General features: G+C 41.2%; 1 protein-coding gene across 1 annotated transcript; it reads right to left on the minus strand.

The window, feature by feature from the left end:
• Positions 1-14,651: 14,651 nt before the first annotated feature.
• On the minus strand, positions 14,652-18,379 carry LOC120048992 (leishmanolysin-like peptidase 2). Its single transcript, XM_038995252.1, has 10 exons — positions 18,215-18,379; positions 18,057-18,138; positions 17,086-17,285; positions 16,609-16,792; positions 16,354-16,423; positions 16,128-16,218; positions 15,863-15,967; positions 15,619-15,750; positions 15,396-15,529; positions 14,652-15,223 (listed from the first exon to the last, which is right to left on the minus strand). The coding sequence occupies exons 1-10, from the start codon at positions 18,377-18,379 to the stop codon at positions 14,965-14,967; spliced, it is 1,422 nt and encodes a 473-aa protein (XP_038851180.1). The 3' UTR covers positions 14,652-14,964.
• Positions 18,380-18,605: the final 226 nt, after the last annotated feature.

Below are 18,605 nucleotides of genomic sequence, written 5' to 3' on the forward strand. Positions count from 1 at the left end.
ATCTGAAATAATTCATTCTCTCTACTATTATTCTGACATTTCACATTCTTAAAATAAAGTGATGATCTTAACTGACCTAAAACAGGGAATTTTTACTAGGATTAAATGTCAGGAATTGTGAAAAACTGAGTTTAAACGTATTTGGCTAAGGTGTATGTAAACTTCCGACTTCAACTGTATATGACACGATGATACATTGGCTATTTTAGTATTCCTTTTTTATTTATTTATTTAAATGCTAATAATCCAAAAGTATATTTTGAGAGGGGAGGAAAATATTGTTTATGTTAAACTGTAGAGAACAAGAACCTTTGGTGAATCAAAGAGTCACTGATGTTTTATATACAGTACAACACAAATCCAGAAGGCTTGTTCTGACAATAAACAAGAAGCTTTATAGTTTCAAACGAGGCTGTCAAGACAGGTCCGTACTGTAGTACTACACTATTACACTGTTATGTACTACTCATGTACTAGTATCTAGGATGGTGGCTTGGGGCGCTATTTTCACGTCCGGATGAAAAGTGTGCCCAAAGTAAACTGCCTGCTACTTGGATAGGCATATAATTAGATTTGGATAGAAAACACTCTCAAGTTTCTAAAACTGTTTGAATAAAGTCTGTGAGTATAACAGAACTGATTTGGCAGGCGAAACCCCGAGCACAATCCATCCAGGGAATTTTATTTTTGAGGTCAATCTGTTTTCCATTTGTATTCTATGGCATGGCCGTTTTAATAGAAATATCCTTGCAGTTCCTATAGCTTCCACTAGATGTCAACAGTCTTTAGAAATTGGTTGATGTTCTTCTTTAGAGAAATGAAGAAGTAGCCCTGTTATTTTCCTGTGTCACTCCAGGTGCACTCTAATGATTTGCTGCGCACGACCTAGAACATGCTTTCTTTGTTTTCGTCCGGTATTGAACGCTGTTTATCCCGTCTTAAATTTTATCGATTATTTACGTTAAAAAATACCTAAAGTTGTATTACGAAAGTTGTTTGAAATGTTTGGACAAAGATTACAGGTAATTTATGAGAGATTTTGTAGTCATGTAGCGTGAGTTGGAACCGGTGTTTTTCTGGATCAAACGCGCCAAATAAATGGACATTTTGGATATATAACGACGGAATTAATCGAACAAAAGGACCATTTGTGATGTTTATTCAATAAATCTTTATTGTTCCTGAATTATCATATTATATTGCTTCTGTTTGAATAATCCACCACAGTTCTAAAAACTTTAGAAACCCTTTAATGGATTCTCTTTCGTGCCTAGCCTATGAATATGTTAACTGATGACATCCCACCAAACCATGTTGTTCTCAAAACAGTGACTTGTATGGAGAAATTACAGCATCCACAATGACAGACAGGTTTTCATGTTTTTTCATGTTTCATACTTCTAGTCAATTCAAGAATCTTAGCAATAAGAAGTCATCTGCTCAGACTAGCCTAACTTGATATATAATCAAATTGAACTCCGGGTGTGGATTGATCTTCTGGATTTATTACAGAGAAACCGAGATCTGACGTCAAATTTCATTCATTCGCAATCTATTTCCTTGCTTCAATGAAATAGGCTCCCGAGTGGCGCAGCGGTCTAAGGCACTGCATCTCAGTGCAAGAGGCGTCACTACAGTCCCTGGTTTGAATCCAGGCTGTATCACATCTGGCTGTGATTGAGAGTCCCATAGGGCAGCGCCCAATGTTGTCCGGGTTTGGCTGGGGCAGGCAGTCATTGTAAATAAGAATTTGTTCTTAACTGACCTGCCTAGTTAAATAAATCAAATAAAAATTAAGGAACACATTTGCAGACAGTATTGAAATAAACAAGTTCCCTAATCACTAGAAACAAATAATATATTTGGTGAAATAGTACATTGTCAAATGCACAGTCTACCTGTGCTCCATGTGTTGGACATTTTCAACAATTACTGAACATGTATCAAATTAATTTCTAACAATAAATGTGAGAAACCCATAATGGATTCCCAGTTTCCATCAGCAGTCCTTTGAATCACATTGGGGAAAGTGCAACTGCAGGTCACTGTGGGCCTGTGTTAGATTGTGTGACTTCTTGTAAACACTAGGTAACTGATTAGATAATTATTTAATGCTGCGTTCATGACAATTCGGAAAACTCAGAACCTCCAAATTAGCTTCCTACTGGTTGATTCTGATACTTTCCAAGTGGGCAACTCAGGTATTATTGCCACATTCAAGACAACTTGGAAACTCAGAACCTCTGAGTTCAAATTTGCCTAAGTTGTTTGCGTAGAGCTTCTAATTGGTTGATTTTGATATTTTCTAAGTGGGAAACTTAGACCTCATATTTCTACGAGTTTCCAAGTCCGAAATGTTAGAGTATTCGAGTTCCCGAGTTGTCTTGAATGCGACACATCTTCCTACAACGAGTTTTCAAGACAGAAATGTTTGAGTTTCCTAATTCCGACACGTCATGAATACAGCATAACACCAGTGCAAAGTTTTAAGGTCTTATCCAGAGTAAAGACATAATAAATATCAAGAGAAGGATATTAATAAGGTTGAATATTACAAAAGGCATGTCAGATCATAATGGCAGAGAAAGTGAAATCTCATGAAAAACAAATCAAGGGAACGATCATAGAAAACCTGAGCTTTGCTAAGCTTTGCTATTTGCTCAGTTCAACTTAATGAATAGTTGATTTCCTGCTGTATTAAATCATCAAAGCCTGTGCTATTATGGTCACCTAGTTTCCATAAGTATTATTTTGAATCACATAGGGTTGAGTGCAACTGCAGAAACCCGGGGGCCTCAGGGGCAGCATGCACCCTGAGTCTGGATGAGCGGTACCTCATTGGCCCAGGTTTTTAAATCCAGATCAAAATTACCCTGTGTTGTGTTAAATGAGTCCCTCATTTTTGGATGTAGTTTAAAGACAAAATGGAAACAAATCTCTCAAATTCTATTTTAGTGGTCAACAATGTAGTTTTTAAAATCTGTATTTTGTATAGTCAATTATTGTATCATTGCAGAGTGACACTTAAATATTTTATAACTTTCTAACGCTATGCTACAAAGTTCATGTTATACAGTATGATCCCATGACATTTGGTCAGAATATTTTCTGTCTTAGATTGAGGAACAAATTTGAATGGAGAAACAGGATTGAGACAACACAGGATCATTTTGATCTGTATAAAAATGTCACCCTGTAGGTGACCATCAGGGCAGCCAGGAGACACACATCAGCAGAGACCCCCAGGACAGCAGCCACAGTCGGTCTGTACTGAGGAGAGAAAGTGTCTCTGAAGGTGAATGTCCCCCTCTGTTTAATCATGGGACTTCTTTGAAACAGTAGGTACCTGAATCACAAGCATTTACATCAGTATAAAGGTTTGACACACTCCACAGGGATAAACATGAAGAGCAGACCATAGTAAAGACCAAGTGAAGGATATATAAAATATTACTAAAGACGAGGGAAGGCAGGTGTGCGTAAATGATGGCTCGAGAGGTTTGAGTGAGTGCTTAATGCAGGGGGGAAGAGCCGGAGCAGGCATGAAATGAGACATGGGCACTGGGCAAGCCGGCTGAGGTAAACTCCCCACGAACCAGCAGGGACGTGGGAGCCTGACAATCCGGCTGAGGCATGAACGCCTGTCGTTCCCGCTGCGGCGTGGAAGCCCGAAGATCCGGCGGAGCATGACGTGGGATGGGAACCTGCCAAGCCAACCGAGGCAAGAAAACCTCTCGAGCCAGCTAGGACGTGGAACCGGTCGAGCTGGCTTAGGCACCCCCGGTTCCATCGGTGGCGGAATCCAAGCCCGACGTCACCAACAAAACAAGAAAACTCCTAGGCCGGCTGGGCGAACAAGACCTGGCGATCCGGCTGAGGCCCGACGTGGGATGGGCACCTTCCGAGCCAACCGGGGCAAGGAAACCTCTCGAGCCAGCTAGGGCGTGGAAGCCCGACGAGCTGGCTAAGCACCCCCGGTTCCATCGGCGGCGACCCAGGACCGACGTCACCACCAACCGGAACGCCAGTACTCCCCGATGCTTCGTGTGATGGCTGCTGCATTCTGTAAGGAATGACGCTGGAGAATAGAAGCAGGTACGGGGAGTTGACATTTAATTAGGAACGGACATGCAACAGGACAGGAACAGCGTCAGAACTGGGAAACACAAAGACAGACGACAAACAATGCAGCAGCGGGGAACAGAGCTGGGGAACTGACAAAAATAGGCTAGGTAATAAACAGGAGATTGAGTGAGTCCAATATCGCTGATGCGCGTGACGAGGGAAGGCAGGTGTGCGTAAATGATGGTGGCAGGAGTGCGTAATGCAGGGCAGCCTGGCACCCTCGAGCGCCAAGGGGGAAGAGCCGGCGCAGGCGTGACATATGTATTGATTTGAATATCTGTTTGACTCATGGAATTACAGGCAGTAATTGGGATACTGTATTTCTGTTTTCCATTCTAAATAAATGTGCAAACATTTCTAAAAACATGTTTTCACTTTGTCATTATGGGTTATTGTGTGTAGTTGGGTGAGATATTATATTATACATTTTGAATTTAGGCTGTAACACAACAAACTATGGAATAAGTCAAGCCACTGTAAATATAAAGCAGACTTTTCTTAAACAACAGGGCCTATTTTCAACAGTCTCTTTGACAGGTTAATCAAATACATTCTTACCCTGACCATATACACCAGAGTGAGGCAAGGTTGTGCAGTGTTTCTCAAAGTGATTTTTCTTCCTTGTGAGACGGCCTACATTAAACTAGCACTGTAAAACTGACTAAATGATTGTCCATTAACCATCTCAGGGACCAGCTAGCAACATCCTACGGACCAGAGTTTGAGAACCACTAAACCAAAAAATTGGTGTTAAAAACAACACAATTTGGGTTATTTGGTAACCCAGCGCTGGGTAAAAATTAAGGACAAATCACACCCAGTTGAGTTGTGTGGCTAATCCAACAAATTGGGTATCTTGGATTACCCAAACAAGGGTTAATTTAACCATCAGTTGGGTATTTTTAACTCTCATGCTGAGTTGACAAAGCAGCTGGGTCATTTTGAATGTAAGGTTATTTTCAAAAGGTGTCACTTTTTAGAGGTGTGGCATTCAGCTAGATCGTATTGGCCACACTGTGAGAGTAAATGTCCTCCCATTTGATCATGTTAAGCTTACATACCACAAATTCAAATTGTCCTTTATTTTATTTGCATTTTACACATTGGATGAATTATTACATATTATAATTAGGTATAGCACCTTATTGTAACCAAACAATGGGACTTACATATGGTTTAAGGGAACTCATACACCAATACACCCAGCATCAATAATCCAGCACCCAGCATCAATAATCCAGCACCCAGCATCAATAACCCAGCAGTTTTTAAAGAAAACAACCCATCTAAGTGACCCAACGCCTGCAACCCAGGGTCAACCAAACAACCCAGCATTTTTTGAAGTGTAGTGTAGTGGGATGATGTGACTGGTGAAGATGCTCTATTCTCTATATTTATCAAGCACTAGATTAATGAGAGACTTGTCCTGGATTCCGTAACAGGAGAGCAAGCGTGAGTCTTCCAGAGTCTTGCATGTGTATCTCATCGTCAGGGTTTCTGCGTAAAGAGGTGAGAGTTCAGCGTACAGTTGTCATTAATAAGGTGGTACACACATTACTATAAATGTTATTATGAACTGTTTATCACAATGTTACTCAATATGTTGGGAGTTCCCTTGTTCCCCTAGTGATAAACCATCAAATTCCATTAATATCATTACGTACATTGTCCAGTATGTTTGTTCTAAATTTGTATTGTAGAGTTCAACCTGCCTACCTATGTCCCAGCCTGGTAGTCTCTGGGCAATTTTCTGTTTCAGCTGCAGCACTGTGGTATTGTTCATCTCCTCCTCTGAATGGCCCACGTCGATTTCCATTATCTCCCCTCTCAGTCCGTTCACTCTAACGTGGAATGTTTCTGAACGGGATCAAAACAAACTTTATTAATTCACGAATCAAGGTTTAGACTAAATTACATTCAAGGGCATTTATGTATAATTTGCAAGTCATGGTCATAAACATGTTGAATTCGTGTAGATTTTTTTTCTTTGAGACTAATCATCAGCGGTCTCTGAGGCCCTGCCTGACTACATTAGTGAAGCATTCCAGATTTTACAACGCCTGGATAGGTTTTTAACATATCAGCTAACCACATCATATGATATATCCATCTGATGCCCGACTACACAGTCGATGACGTGGTATGCAATGCAATACAACGTCTGCAATGTAGTCGGACAGGAACTCTGTGTTTGCTTTGACAGAGACTCATTACTTGAAAGGGCAATCTTGTTAGACACAGAGTATCAATGACAAAAGACAGAAATAGTGCTGAGATGTTTTTATGAACATAACATTAGGTCAGGATCGAAATATTTTCTGTTGTTCCACAATGCTAAGTAGCTAACCCGCCATGTTAAGTCTATGGGAATGCTAACAGGCTTATGTTGACTTTGTACTGTTTATACTACTTGAAAATGCACGTTATTTGTCACCTTTCATTTTTTCATACATTGATATCTTGATATTGCCCAGTGTATTGTACTCTGCATTCTACAGTTCCACCTGCCTACCTGAACTCCTCAGGTATTTCGCTGTTGTTTTTATATTGCTACGCAATTTTATGTTTCATTTCTAATTGTAGTTTTAATATAGTCTATCATCATTGATTTCTTGACATTGTATGTGTGTTCAATTCTGCATATAGTTCTACCTGCTTACCTGACTTCCTTGATAGTTTCTCTGGTACTCGCTCGACAACATTCTGTTTCAGCTGCAGCACTCTGGTATTGTTCATCTCCTCCTCTGTATGGCCCATGCTGATTGCCATTCTCTCCTGTCTCAGTCCTTCCACTATAAAAATATACAAATATAAATGCAGGAGCAGACTTAGCAATTTGGGTGGTCGTTTTAAAATGCTGTTTACGTGCCCCCCCTGGCCGCTACCCCCCAAAATAAACATTTTCTTACAGACATTACCTGCTACGATTATTATTATTATCCCACAATTTAAATGTCTTTCATAAAAATATATATATTTCAGGAAATAATTATATATATACACTGCTCAAATAAAGGGAACACTTAAACAACACAATGTAACTCCAAGTCAATCACACTTCTGTGAAATCAAACTGTCCACTTAGGAAGCAACACTGATTGACAATAAATTTCACATGCTGTTGTGCAAATGGAATAGACAAAAGGTGGAAATTATAGGCAATTAGCAAGACACCCCCAATAAAGGAGTGGTTCTGCAGGTGGTGACCACAGACCACTTCTCAGTTCCTATGCTTCCTGGCTGATGTTTTGGTCACTTTTGAATGCTGGCGGTGCTCTCACTCTAGTGGTAGCATGAGACGGAGTCTACAACCCACACAAGTGGCTCAGGTAGTGCAGCTAATCCAGGATGGCACATCAATGCGAGCTGTGGCAAGAAGGTTTGCTGTGTATGTCAGCGTAGTGTCCAGAGCATGGAGGCGCTACCAGGAGACAGGCCAGTACATCAGGAGACGTGGAGGAGGCCGTAGGAGGGCAACAACCCAGCAGCAGGACCGCTACCTCCGCCTTTGAGCAGGAGGAGCACTGCCAGAGCCCTGCAAAATGACCTCCAGCAGGCCACAAATGTGCATGTGTCTGCTCAAACGGTCAGAAACATTTTCTACACATTATCGAATTGGCTCCTTTTGTATAGCTCAACTGATTCGTACATTGTCAAGCAGACCTGAGATAACTATAGTTGTATATATGCGTGGAAAGTAACTATTTTGGGAAAGTAACAAATAGTTACTTTGGAGGTGACAACTATTTGAATGCAGATCCCAAAAATTATAATTTTAAAACTATTTAAATACAGATCTTAGAAAGTGACTACATTTTTAAGTATTTTAATTCCAATCCATCTGGCAGTGGATCATATTAGATCTACACAATACATGTAGGTTTGAACATTCTGTAAATTTCCATTCTCCTAAACAGGACCCAGGTTCCTAAAGTCCTATGTAACAACAACGTTGCTATTGTAGTAATCACAAAGTAATGTGCTAATGATCATATATTTAGACTAATTCAACTAATTGTTGTAGTTTTTCGTTCTTCATCAAATACAGCATTTGGCAGCCACCAAATAAATATTATTTTTGTTTTCAAATCACTTAAATACCTTAAAATATGATTTGTTTTTTTCTGAGGTATTCAATATACTTTCAAATATTATTAGATTTTCTGAGACCTGTATTTGATTATCAAAGGAAATAATAGCCTTTTAGTTGATTCTCTATATTCGACAACTTTGACTATTTGAAAGGTTGGTATTTTCAAATAAACGACAAAATGCAACTGTTTTCTAACCAGGTCTGGTGTGCATACTGTATGCAGAGAGATAACGGTACCTTATGGCCTAGTGGTAGCTGGCAGAGCCGATAGAGCTTGTGATACTTACGGATGTCCTGAGTGACCCAAGAATAGTCCTTCACCAGGATGCTGTAGAGTGCCTCCTTCTGGGGTTGAGTGGACATGGCTTCGTATAGCGCCCTCATTTTGTCCTGGCTGGTTCTGGCAGCCAGAATGTTAGAATAAACCTCTGAATGGATCAGTCTCTGTGAGAGCATGACATCTGCAATGGGCTCTACCGGACTGACCCTCTGAATAAGCTCTGCCCTATGATCATCTATAAACTGGGCTCCTGGTAAAATCATAGAGGTTGTGTCAATATGGAAGAATGCTAATAAAAAAACGTAATAAATACTTATGTGTGTGTATATATATATATATATATACAAGCTATATATATATATATATATATATATATATATATATATACACAGAAGTGGTTCAAATTGGCATTTGGAATAAAATTCTAATTTGTATCTTATTTTTCCCAAAACTTTTAGCACATCTTACAACATACAGGTAGTTAACTGCCAGAATAAACCAAGCACTTGAGTAAATGAGGAATACAATGTATATTGAAAGCAGGTGCTTCCATAAAGGTGTAGTTCCTGAGTTTTAAGCAATTAACATCCAATCATGTTTAGGGTCATGTATAAAAAAGAGAGGTCTCAAAGGAGCATACAATAGGTGGTTTAAAGTAAGTGTGTGTGTGTGTGTGTGTGTGTGTGTGTGTGTGTGTGTGTGTGTGTGTGTGTGTGTGCGCGCAGTCACCAGATAATTGAACACTTATGGGAGATTTTGGAGCGGGCTCCTGAGAGTGTTTTCCACCACCATCAACAAAACACCAAATTATGGAATTTCTCGTGGAAACATGGTGTTGCATCCAATTCTACTTTTGTTTAGGGCACGGAGCAAATTTTAGGTCTTGTGAGCGGAAATGTCAAAGGTTCGGGAATTTGTACCCTTAATGTTTTAGCCAATAAGCTATTGTGGCTATTTGAGCATAATGTAGGCCTACCAACAATACCAATGTGGCAAATCCCAAAACATTGGAAATAGCTTTGAATTACTTTGATATAGCCTACAGTAGCCTATATGGGGTGTTCAATGTAGGCCTACATTGCATGAGACTTTTTTTTAAAAGAGCTTGACATTAACTAATGATATTTTACTTGGTCTAACACCATCGGTCAAATAGGCAGTGGCGACCAGTCATTCAGGGCAGGTGGCAGAACCCAACCTGTTTTGAGCCCCACATTTTTTGCAAAAACAAACATGTTATTTTGAGTGTTATTTTGGCATTAATATGTGTTCACATATCAGTTTGCAAACAATATAAAAAAATATATATCATTGAGTTAATAAAGATGCATACAAACAAGGCAGAGTTTCTCTGTCCAGTGTCTGTGTTCTTTTTCCCATCTTAATCTTTTATTTTTATTGGCCAGTCTGAGATATGGCTTTTTCTTTGCAACTCTGCCTAGAAGGCCGCATCCCGGAGTCGCCTCTTCACTGTTAACGTTGAGACTGGTGTTTTGAGGGTACTATTTAATGAAGCTGCCAGTTGAGGACTTGTGAGGCGTCTGTTTCTCAAACTAGACACTCCAATGTACTTGTCCTCTTGCTCAGTTGTGCACCGGGGCCTCCCACTACTCTTTCTATTCTGGTTAGGGCCAGTTTGTGCTGTTCTGTGAAAGGAGTAGTACACAGAGTTGAACGAGATCTTCAGTTTCTTGGCAATGGCTTTCATTTCTCAGAACAAGAATAGATTGACGAGTTTCAGAAGAAAGGTCTTTGTTTCTGGCCATTTTGAGCCTGTAATCGAACCTACAAATGCTGATGCTCCAGATACTCAACTCGCCTAAAGAAGGCCAGTTTTATTGCTTCTTTAATCAGAACAGCAGTTAACAGCTGTGCTAACATAATTGCAAAAGGGTTTTATAATGATCAATTAGCCTTTTAAAATGATAAACTTGGATTAGCTAACACAACATGCCATTGGAACACAGGAGTGATGGTTGCTGATAATGGGCCTCTGTACGCCTATGTAGATATTCCATTAAAAAACAGCCGTTTCCATCAACAATAGTCATTTACAACATTAACAATGTCTACACTGTATTTCTGATCAATTTGATGTTATTTTAATGGACAAAAAATGTGCTTTTCTTTCAAAAACAAAGACATTTCTAAGTGACCCCAAACTTTTGAACGGTAGTGTATGTTGTGTAGTAAGATGTCAGTAGCCCATGTACCTCCCCCTAATAATTTGGTCTATTTAACCCTCTTATTTTCGGCCTACTGTTCTGACTTGGTGGTGCACATGTAGCCTATAACCTGTTTTAGAGAAATGTAATCATTGAATATTGTAAGAGCTTTCATTGTCTGCTTATATGCCCCTTTATTTATCCTACGGTTCTGACTTGGTGTACAGGGAGAACACTGTAAGAATGGTCCATGTTCTGAATTCTGTCGCTGTACATTTCAAAAGTGCTGAATAAATAGTTATATTGACTACGTCCATCCTAGCTCGCTCATTAATGTCTTAATCAAAATTACGGATTGCCTCTTATCCGCTTGTCGTCCCCTTATGCCATAGTTTGTACATCTCAATTGTCATTAGAAACCACATTTGTTTAAGCAAGTCAGCCATATCAGCTGTGTTTTTTTAAAGGCAGTAAATGAGGCTGAATGAACTGTTTCGCTGCCAGACAAGGCTGCGCTGATAGCCAGGTGTAGCAGTGGTAAGATGTTGGGCCTGCTTTGGGACAACTTTATGTAGGCCCTAACACTGTTTCTTGACACAATGCCCGCTTAACCTTGAAGGCAGCCGCACCAATGTGTCAGAGGAAACACTGTACACCGGGCGACTGTATCAGCGTGCATGCGCCCGGCCCACTACAGGAGTCGCTAGAGCGCGATGGAACAAGGACATCCCTGCCAGCCAAACCCTCCGCTAACCCGGACAACGCTGGGCCAATTGTGCTCTGCCCCATGGGTCTCCCGGTCACGGCTGGCTGCTACAGAGCCTGGACTCAAACCAGGATCTCTAGCAAATGCTGGCAAATGCGATGCAGTGCCTTAGACCACTGCGCCACTCGGGAGGCCTCAATTAATGTATTGTTTAGTGTTGTGTAGTGACTTTGCTGACATGTATCCCACTTTTGATTTTTTTTGCCCCAACAAGATTTACATGCTCAAATCACCACTCCAAATATGTGAATATAAATTGCATTGTATTGTGTTTTATGATGAAGAAACCACTTTTCAAACTACAATTCATTATTATTACCATACAGAGAATTGACAATGTAGGCTACCCCTCTGCCTATTGGCTTATTTGTATATTCAAGCCTGTCTCAAAATACAACACTGCCCCTTTAATTAAGACATATGCTTTTGACCTGCCTGGCTTTTCAAAAACAGCTTGAAATGTAGCCTACATGTTTTGTGTTCTTGTAGGAAGCAATAACTCCTCCTTGCTGACCTATATTTATCTACACTTGGGCTAATAACTTGCTTACTAGAAAAGAATATCAACAAATGGGGACACCCACGGCACTGCGCTCTGATCTGAAAATTGCATTCATTCGCGGGTGATTGAACGACCGCTCGTGTACTACCCCCGCCAATAGAATTCTACTCCGTTGCGCTCTGGCTTTGCCCACAACAAAATCAAAGACTCAATCTTGCAAAGTTAGGTTTCTTTTGGTTTGTTGCATTGAAAAGGGGCTGATATAATGTTGATTCGATCACAGGAAAAAAACTTGATCTAAATAGAGCAAACTAATGGGGCGAACTCAGTGAAGTTCAATCTCTTGCGTCTCTACGCGGCATGACATTTCTTCTGCGCCGGCAGTCCTGGCAGGAGCTGCGCGGCTGCGCACGCGCGCAGTTTATAGGAGACATAGGTCGCAACCCTCCAATAGAGTTCGACACTTGCATAATCGATGCCAAAGCGTATTAAAGCTGTTCTTGAGGCTCCTGGTGGCCCAACGCCCTATTAAGACACTTTGTTGGTGTTTCCATTATTTTGGCAGTTACCTGTATATTTCATTTACTGTATATTCAAGCTACAATCAAATAAATACTGTCAAATCTGCATACAAAATGCCATTACCTATTAAGCAATTCCTATTTTACTTGAAATCATAAACTAAGGTTGAGCAAGAGAGGCTTAGATACATTTGACTAATATCGTGTCTCGTGACGAACTTGAGCGTGGTGTCTTTGGGGTCAAAGCGCTTCTCACCCTCCTGCTGCTGGGTTGTCATCGTGTTGCTCTCTGTCTCCACTGTCTCTCAGTCGTTGCCTCATACACACAGGACGGACTGTGGGATATGAATAAGAGAAGCCGATTTGCTCCTCGACTATCCCTTGTACGTGTTTTTCCAACGTAACTAGATTTCACTTTCTTTTTCACCTGCCATTTACAAGAAGTCATACCATGCGCTTTGACCCCAAAGACACCATGCTCAAGTTCGTCACTAGACACGATATTAGTCAAATGTATCAAAGCCTCTCTTGCTCAACCTTAGTTTATGATTTCAAGTAAAATAGGAATTGCTTAATAGGTAATGGCATTTTGTATGCATGCTGTTGATGCTCAACTATTTTACTCCTAGCTAGTGTTTGAAAAGTGTGTTGTTATACTCTGTGCTGCTGAACTGATTCCTAGAGGCGAGCATGTTGTCAAATTTCATGACTGTCCAACATTTGTATTATCTTGATCTTTGAGCATGACCGATCACAGTCACTGCAGATTAACTTCTATCAACTGACATTCTCTGACTCAGGGCCCGTTTTAGTCTTTTGGGGGCCCTAAGCAAGCAAAACATTTTAGTGCGCAAAACATTTTAGTGACCCCCCCTCTTTTATGAGATTAAATGTTTGTTTTAAAGTGAATTTCCTGCAACTCTACACATTTTGTCATGGGGCGGATAATTGTCTTTACAATTTTATTACAAATTTCATGAAATAATAAAAAAAATTGCCATGGGGCAAGACACTGCTTTTTCTCAGTTTTACAGCTAATTTCCTGCAATTCTACCCATTTCTCCATGGGGAGAGACATTTTTTTCAGTTTTAAAGCAAATTTCCTGCAATTCTACACATGTGCCATGACTTATGCCGTGTTAATGATATGACTAGAGTGACTAACAAAGTCAATAGTGGCCCCTGGGCTTTTGCCCTGCGTGTCTGGTCAGTATTTGGCCATTATTACAAGTTTAGATAGGTGGCTAGACTAACTTACCAACCAAAAAATTGTTAGCTGGTTAATTGAGTGACTGTCAGTGACTGACAAAACAAGAGAAAATTTGCTGAAGCACAACCAATTTTTTGTCTTCACATTGTATATTCTGCTATTCTATTCAGTTGAGACCCGGACTGAGTACCCCCCTGCCCCCCCCCCCCCCCCCCACCCCGCCTGAAAATAAATATATACACTACCGTTCAAAAGTTTGGGGTCACTTAGAAATGTCCTTGTTTTTGAAAGAAAAGCACATTTTTTGTCCATTAAAATAACATCAAATTGATCAGAAATACAGTGTAGACATTGTTAATGTTGTAGACTGACGAGTTTCAGAATAAAGGTATTTTTTTCTGGCCATTTTGAGCCTGTAATCAAACCCACAAGCGCTGATGCTCCAGATACTCAACTAGTCTAAAGAAGGCCAGTTTTATTGCTTCTTTAATCAGAACAACAGCTTTCAGCTGTGCTAACATAATTGCAAAAGGGTTTTCTAATGATAAATTAGCTAATCCAAGTTTATCATTTTAAAAGGCTAACACAATGTGCCATTGGAACACTGGAGTGATGGCTTCTGATAATGGGCCTCTGTAAGCCTATGTAGATATTCCATAAAAAATCTGCCGTTTCCAGCTACAATAGTCATTTACAACATTAACAATGTCTACACCGTATTTCTGATCAATTTGATGTTACTTTAATGGACAACAAAAGTAGCTTTTCTTTCAAAAACAAGGACATTTCTAAGTGACCCCAAACTTTTGAACGGTAGTGTGTATATATATATATATTTATTTTTAAATTTTGGGGGGGTGGGGTTGGAGGCCTACGTGACCGCTTATGTCTCTTATGCCTGGAACCTTCCCTGCTCTGACTTATCTACGGGGGATTCCAGAAAACATCACCTTGGCAACAGATCCCGTCAATAAAATAAATAGTGCAGATTTACATTTTATATGTCAAATTGTATGAGTAAAATGTATACCACAGGGATAAGACACAGAAATCGCTCACATAATTCATTGTTATTACAAGTTAACATAGTGTTAAAGCTAAATACATGTTGAACATCAAATTAAGGGGACAATTAGAACACCTCAGCATTGCTCATTGCTTTAGTGTACTTTTTTCATTTGTACAGTTCAACACTTAGTCGATTTCCCCCTCTGATAAATAATGTACAAACACCACCTACTTGATTAAGTAACCATTTACACCAGTGTACAAGACTGTGCAATAATGGACACCCAGTTTCCATCAGCAGTTATTTGAATCACTTTGGGTCGAGTGCAACTGCAGAACACTGGGGGCCTCAGGGGCAGCATTAACCCTGACTCTGGAGGAGCGGTACCTCCTGTGGGCCACCATCAGGGCAGCCAGGAGACAGACAGAAGCACTGACCCCCAGGACTGGAGCCAACGTGGGGTCTGTACTGACCCCTGGTTCTGCACAAGTAGGGTCAGGGTCAAAGGTCAGGCTCGGGTCAGGGATTGTGTTCTGATGTAACAGGGGATCGCTGAGGGAGAGAAGACAAGAAAATAAACACTTGATTTATACTGATAAATAAATTATGTATTGCTCTCTGAGAAAGTGAAAGACCACTTAAAACTTGGTAAAATAACAAAATTACAAGTTCATGTTGTGCCATTCCAAAGATACTGAAATACTTCCTACTCTGCCATACTCACTTCTCAGTAGTCACTGTGCCTTTAGTAGAGTCAGCTGGAGAGTGGGGGTCCTGGTTGTCGATGGAGAGACCAATGTCAGGGTAATAACACAACCTCTTGTCAGGACATGCAACTAACCCCCTGTATCCTGTCACCTGGATGAATGAATGAATGAGAAATAATGTCAAATCATGGTAGAATCTAATGGCCAAAATGGCAAAATCGGTGTATGCTCAAAAGTTACCTCAATGGTGCTTCCTACTGGGCAGTCCAACCAGTCAGAGCCAGACACCTGTATCTGATACCGGTTCAGCCCAGTACACCTGTGTCTATAACAACGCCCCACCACAGAGTCACTGACAGACAGGGAGACATTCTGACAGAAAGAGGAGATGGAGAGAAAATAAAATAAAATGGGTAGGTGTCACCTTCATAAACTTTTTCACAAATATATGCGGTGTAAGTCCACATAAAACACACACACTGACCTCTCTGCTCAGGTTAGAGAAGAAGCATCGGCTGTCTATACGGTACAACTCTCCACTCCACTCTGTTTCAGTCTCTCTCTCGTTCTCCTCTTTCCAGCACGCACTCTTAGGAAAACACAGAGAGAGGAGTAAAGGAAGAGGAGGGAGAAGTTTAAATAGAGAGAGAAGGTGAAGCTGAGGAAGAGTGTTTGAAATACTGTTTTGTCATGGAGAACAGAGTTCAGGGAGACGGTAAAACGGAAGTAAATAAGAGCAGAAGACCCACCATTAGAGGTTTGTAAATGCGGCACCCATCCAGGTGAGGGTCAGTCTGGCACTCCCCCTTGTGGCGGTGAAGATAATGACACCCTAAACCACTGAGCGATGTAGAACACAAGTCAAACAGAGAATGAGGTAGAGGAACTGGACAGCTTTTGACAACGTTGGAGAATGGGATTCATTTGTTATTGTATGGTTAAGTGTGGGATATTCAAATAAAATAATAACACTACCTGCCCGTGCAGAAAAATGAGGAGGAGTTGTCATGGCAGGTGGACAGTGATCCAAACATTGCTCCCTCACCTACGAAAGATACACAAACAATAAATCACTTTGGCCATTAATCAGGTACACACAGAATCACTCATTCCACACGATATTCCTCTCTTACACTCTTTATCTTTGACAGATATTCTTTCTAACCACCTTATCTGTTTGGTTCATTTATGAAAAGTTACATCCGTCTCAATGGACAGACGGTCCCTCACCCTTTCCCCACACCAGGCTCTGTGCTCGGCTGTGGTTGACAGAGTACCAGCCCGTGTCCTGTAGGGCGGCCAGGGTGACCGGGTCGACACGCACCACAGCTGGATCCCCCAGGGCTGCAGCCATGATGGAACCCTGTAGCACCCTGGACTCCCAGTGAGAGGACAGACCCCTATAACCTACATCCTGAGAGATGGGGAGAGGAGGGAGGAGTGGAGAAAGAGAGAGAGAGGGAGGGGGAGAGTGTGTGTTAAAGAGCAGGGGAGAGAAAGAGAGAGATTGAGAGAGATAAGTGTGAGAAAGGAGTTATGGGTAACGAGGTAGTGAGAGAAAGGTAAAGTACAATATAAGACCTCACAAACATATTGGGAACGACTCTGATATGAATAAAGTCCGGTATTTCATGACTGTGACTACAGTGCCTATATTTCTGCACTACGAATATATTGTGTGTTAACGGCTCATGTCAGGGTCCGTACCAGGTTCTCCAGTGGTCCTCCCAGCTCAGGGTCAGTAGATAACAGGTGGTCCTGCAGGGCTCTGATCACTGATTGGGTGTAGATCCTGACCTGACCCGTCTCATCTGTGTTAGTCACCTGAACCCGGGGGGAGCAGCCCATCCCAGCTTCACAACACAATAACACAGAATCACATAACCACACAACACAACCGAGTATAACTCAACCACACAACAACCACACAACACAACCGAGTATAACTCAACCACACAACAACCACACAACACAACCGAGTATAACTCAACCACACAACAACCACACAACACAACCGAGTATAACTCAACCACACAACACAACCGAGTATAACTCAACCACACAACACAACCGAGTATAACTCAACCACACAACAACCACACAACACAACCGAGTATAACTCAACCACACAACAACCACACAACACAACCGAGTATAACTCAACCACACAACACAACCGAGTATAACTCAACCACACAACAACCACACAACACAACCGAGTATAACTCAACCACACAACAACCACACAACACAACCGAGTATAACTCAACCACACAACACAACCGAGTATAACTCAACCACACAACACAACCGAGTATAACTCAACCACACAACACAACCGAGTATAACTCAACCACACAACACAACCGAGTATAACTCAACCACACAACACAACCGAGTATAACTCAACCACACAACACAACCGAGTATAACTCAACCACACAACACAACCGAGTATAACTCAACCACACAACACAACCGAGTATAACTCAACCACACAACAACAAATCCACAGCAAAACCAAAACAGATACCTTTACAACAGAGAGAGAAAAATCTAACAGGTTTAGCCCTGACCAAAAGATTGGACAAAAACACACCATAAAGTAACACAATGAAATATAGCCTTTATAATACAAATGTAATATACCAAATGATAACACGGGCAAGGTTACTGACGTTGTGAGTAGGAGCAGTCTCTCCAGGTGCTGAAGAGTTCTTTGGAGAAACCCAATGCATGGAACAACTCGTGGATCACTGTCTGGAGAGAAGAAGGAAAGGAGATGCCAATTATCTCACTCACTCACTCACACTCACACACAAAACAAATATTTTACCTGCACAGTGCCTTGGTGGCTGTATCCCTCCCCAGTCAGTCTGTCCCTACAGATGACCACCACTCCAGCCAGAGGTCGACCCTGGGAGTCAGTCTGGCAGTGCACTGCATAGGCCAACAGACCGGGCTGGGATATATGAATAGTGAAGAGGAAAGAGTGATACATTGACAGTCAACATATTTTATGACCTGAGTTCATTACTGATCGTATTGCTTTTCATTGGTGAGAGTATGCTGGTAAGGATATCTGCTGATCTTAGATCTGTACCTAAGGTCAACCAGAGCTATATTGACAGTCACAAACTAAGTTGATTTACATTGAACATAACATTGTCTCTGCTGTGACCCCTCACCTCCGCTCGACACTTGTCGGTGCTCTGTGCGTGGAGGTA

Source organism: Salvelinus namaycush, chromosome 6, assembly GCF_016432855.1.
Source record: "Salvelinus namaycush isolate Seneca chromosome 6, SaNama_1.0, whole genome shotgun sequence".
NCBI classification, from domain to species: domain Eukaryota; kingdom Metazoa; phylum Chordata; class Actinopteri; order Salmoniformes; family Salmonidae; genus Salvelinus; species Salvelinus namaycush.

What these genes read in the sequence shown, in the direction of transcription:
- LOC120048992 (XM_038995252.1), bottom strand. Translation starts at nt 18,379, where the DNA reads ATGTATCACTCTTTCCTCTTCACTATTCATATATCCCAGCCCGGTCTG. An exon ending in GAGGACCACTGGAGAACCTG is followed by an intron (nt 16,793 to 17,085) that starts GTACGGACCCTG and finishes CCCATCTCTCAG; the next exon opens with GATGTAGGTTATAGGGGTCT. An exon ending in GAGCCTGGTGTGGGGAAAGG is followed by an intron (nt 16,424 to 16,608) that starts GTGAGGGACCGT and finishes TATCTTTCGTAG; the next exon opens with GTGAGGGAGCAATGTTTGGA.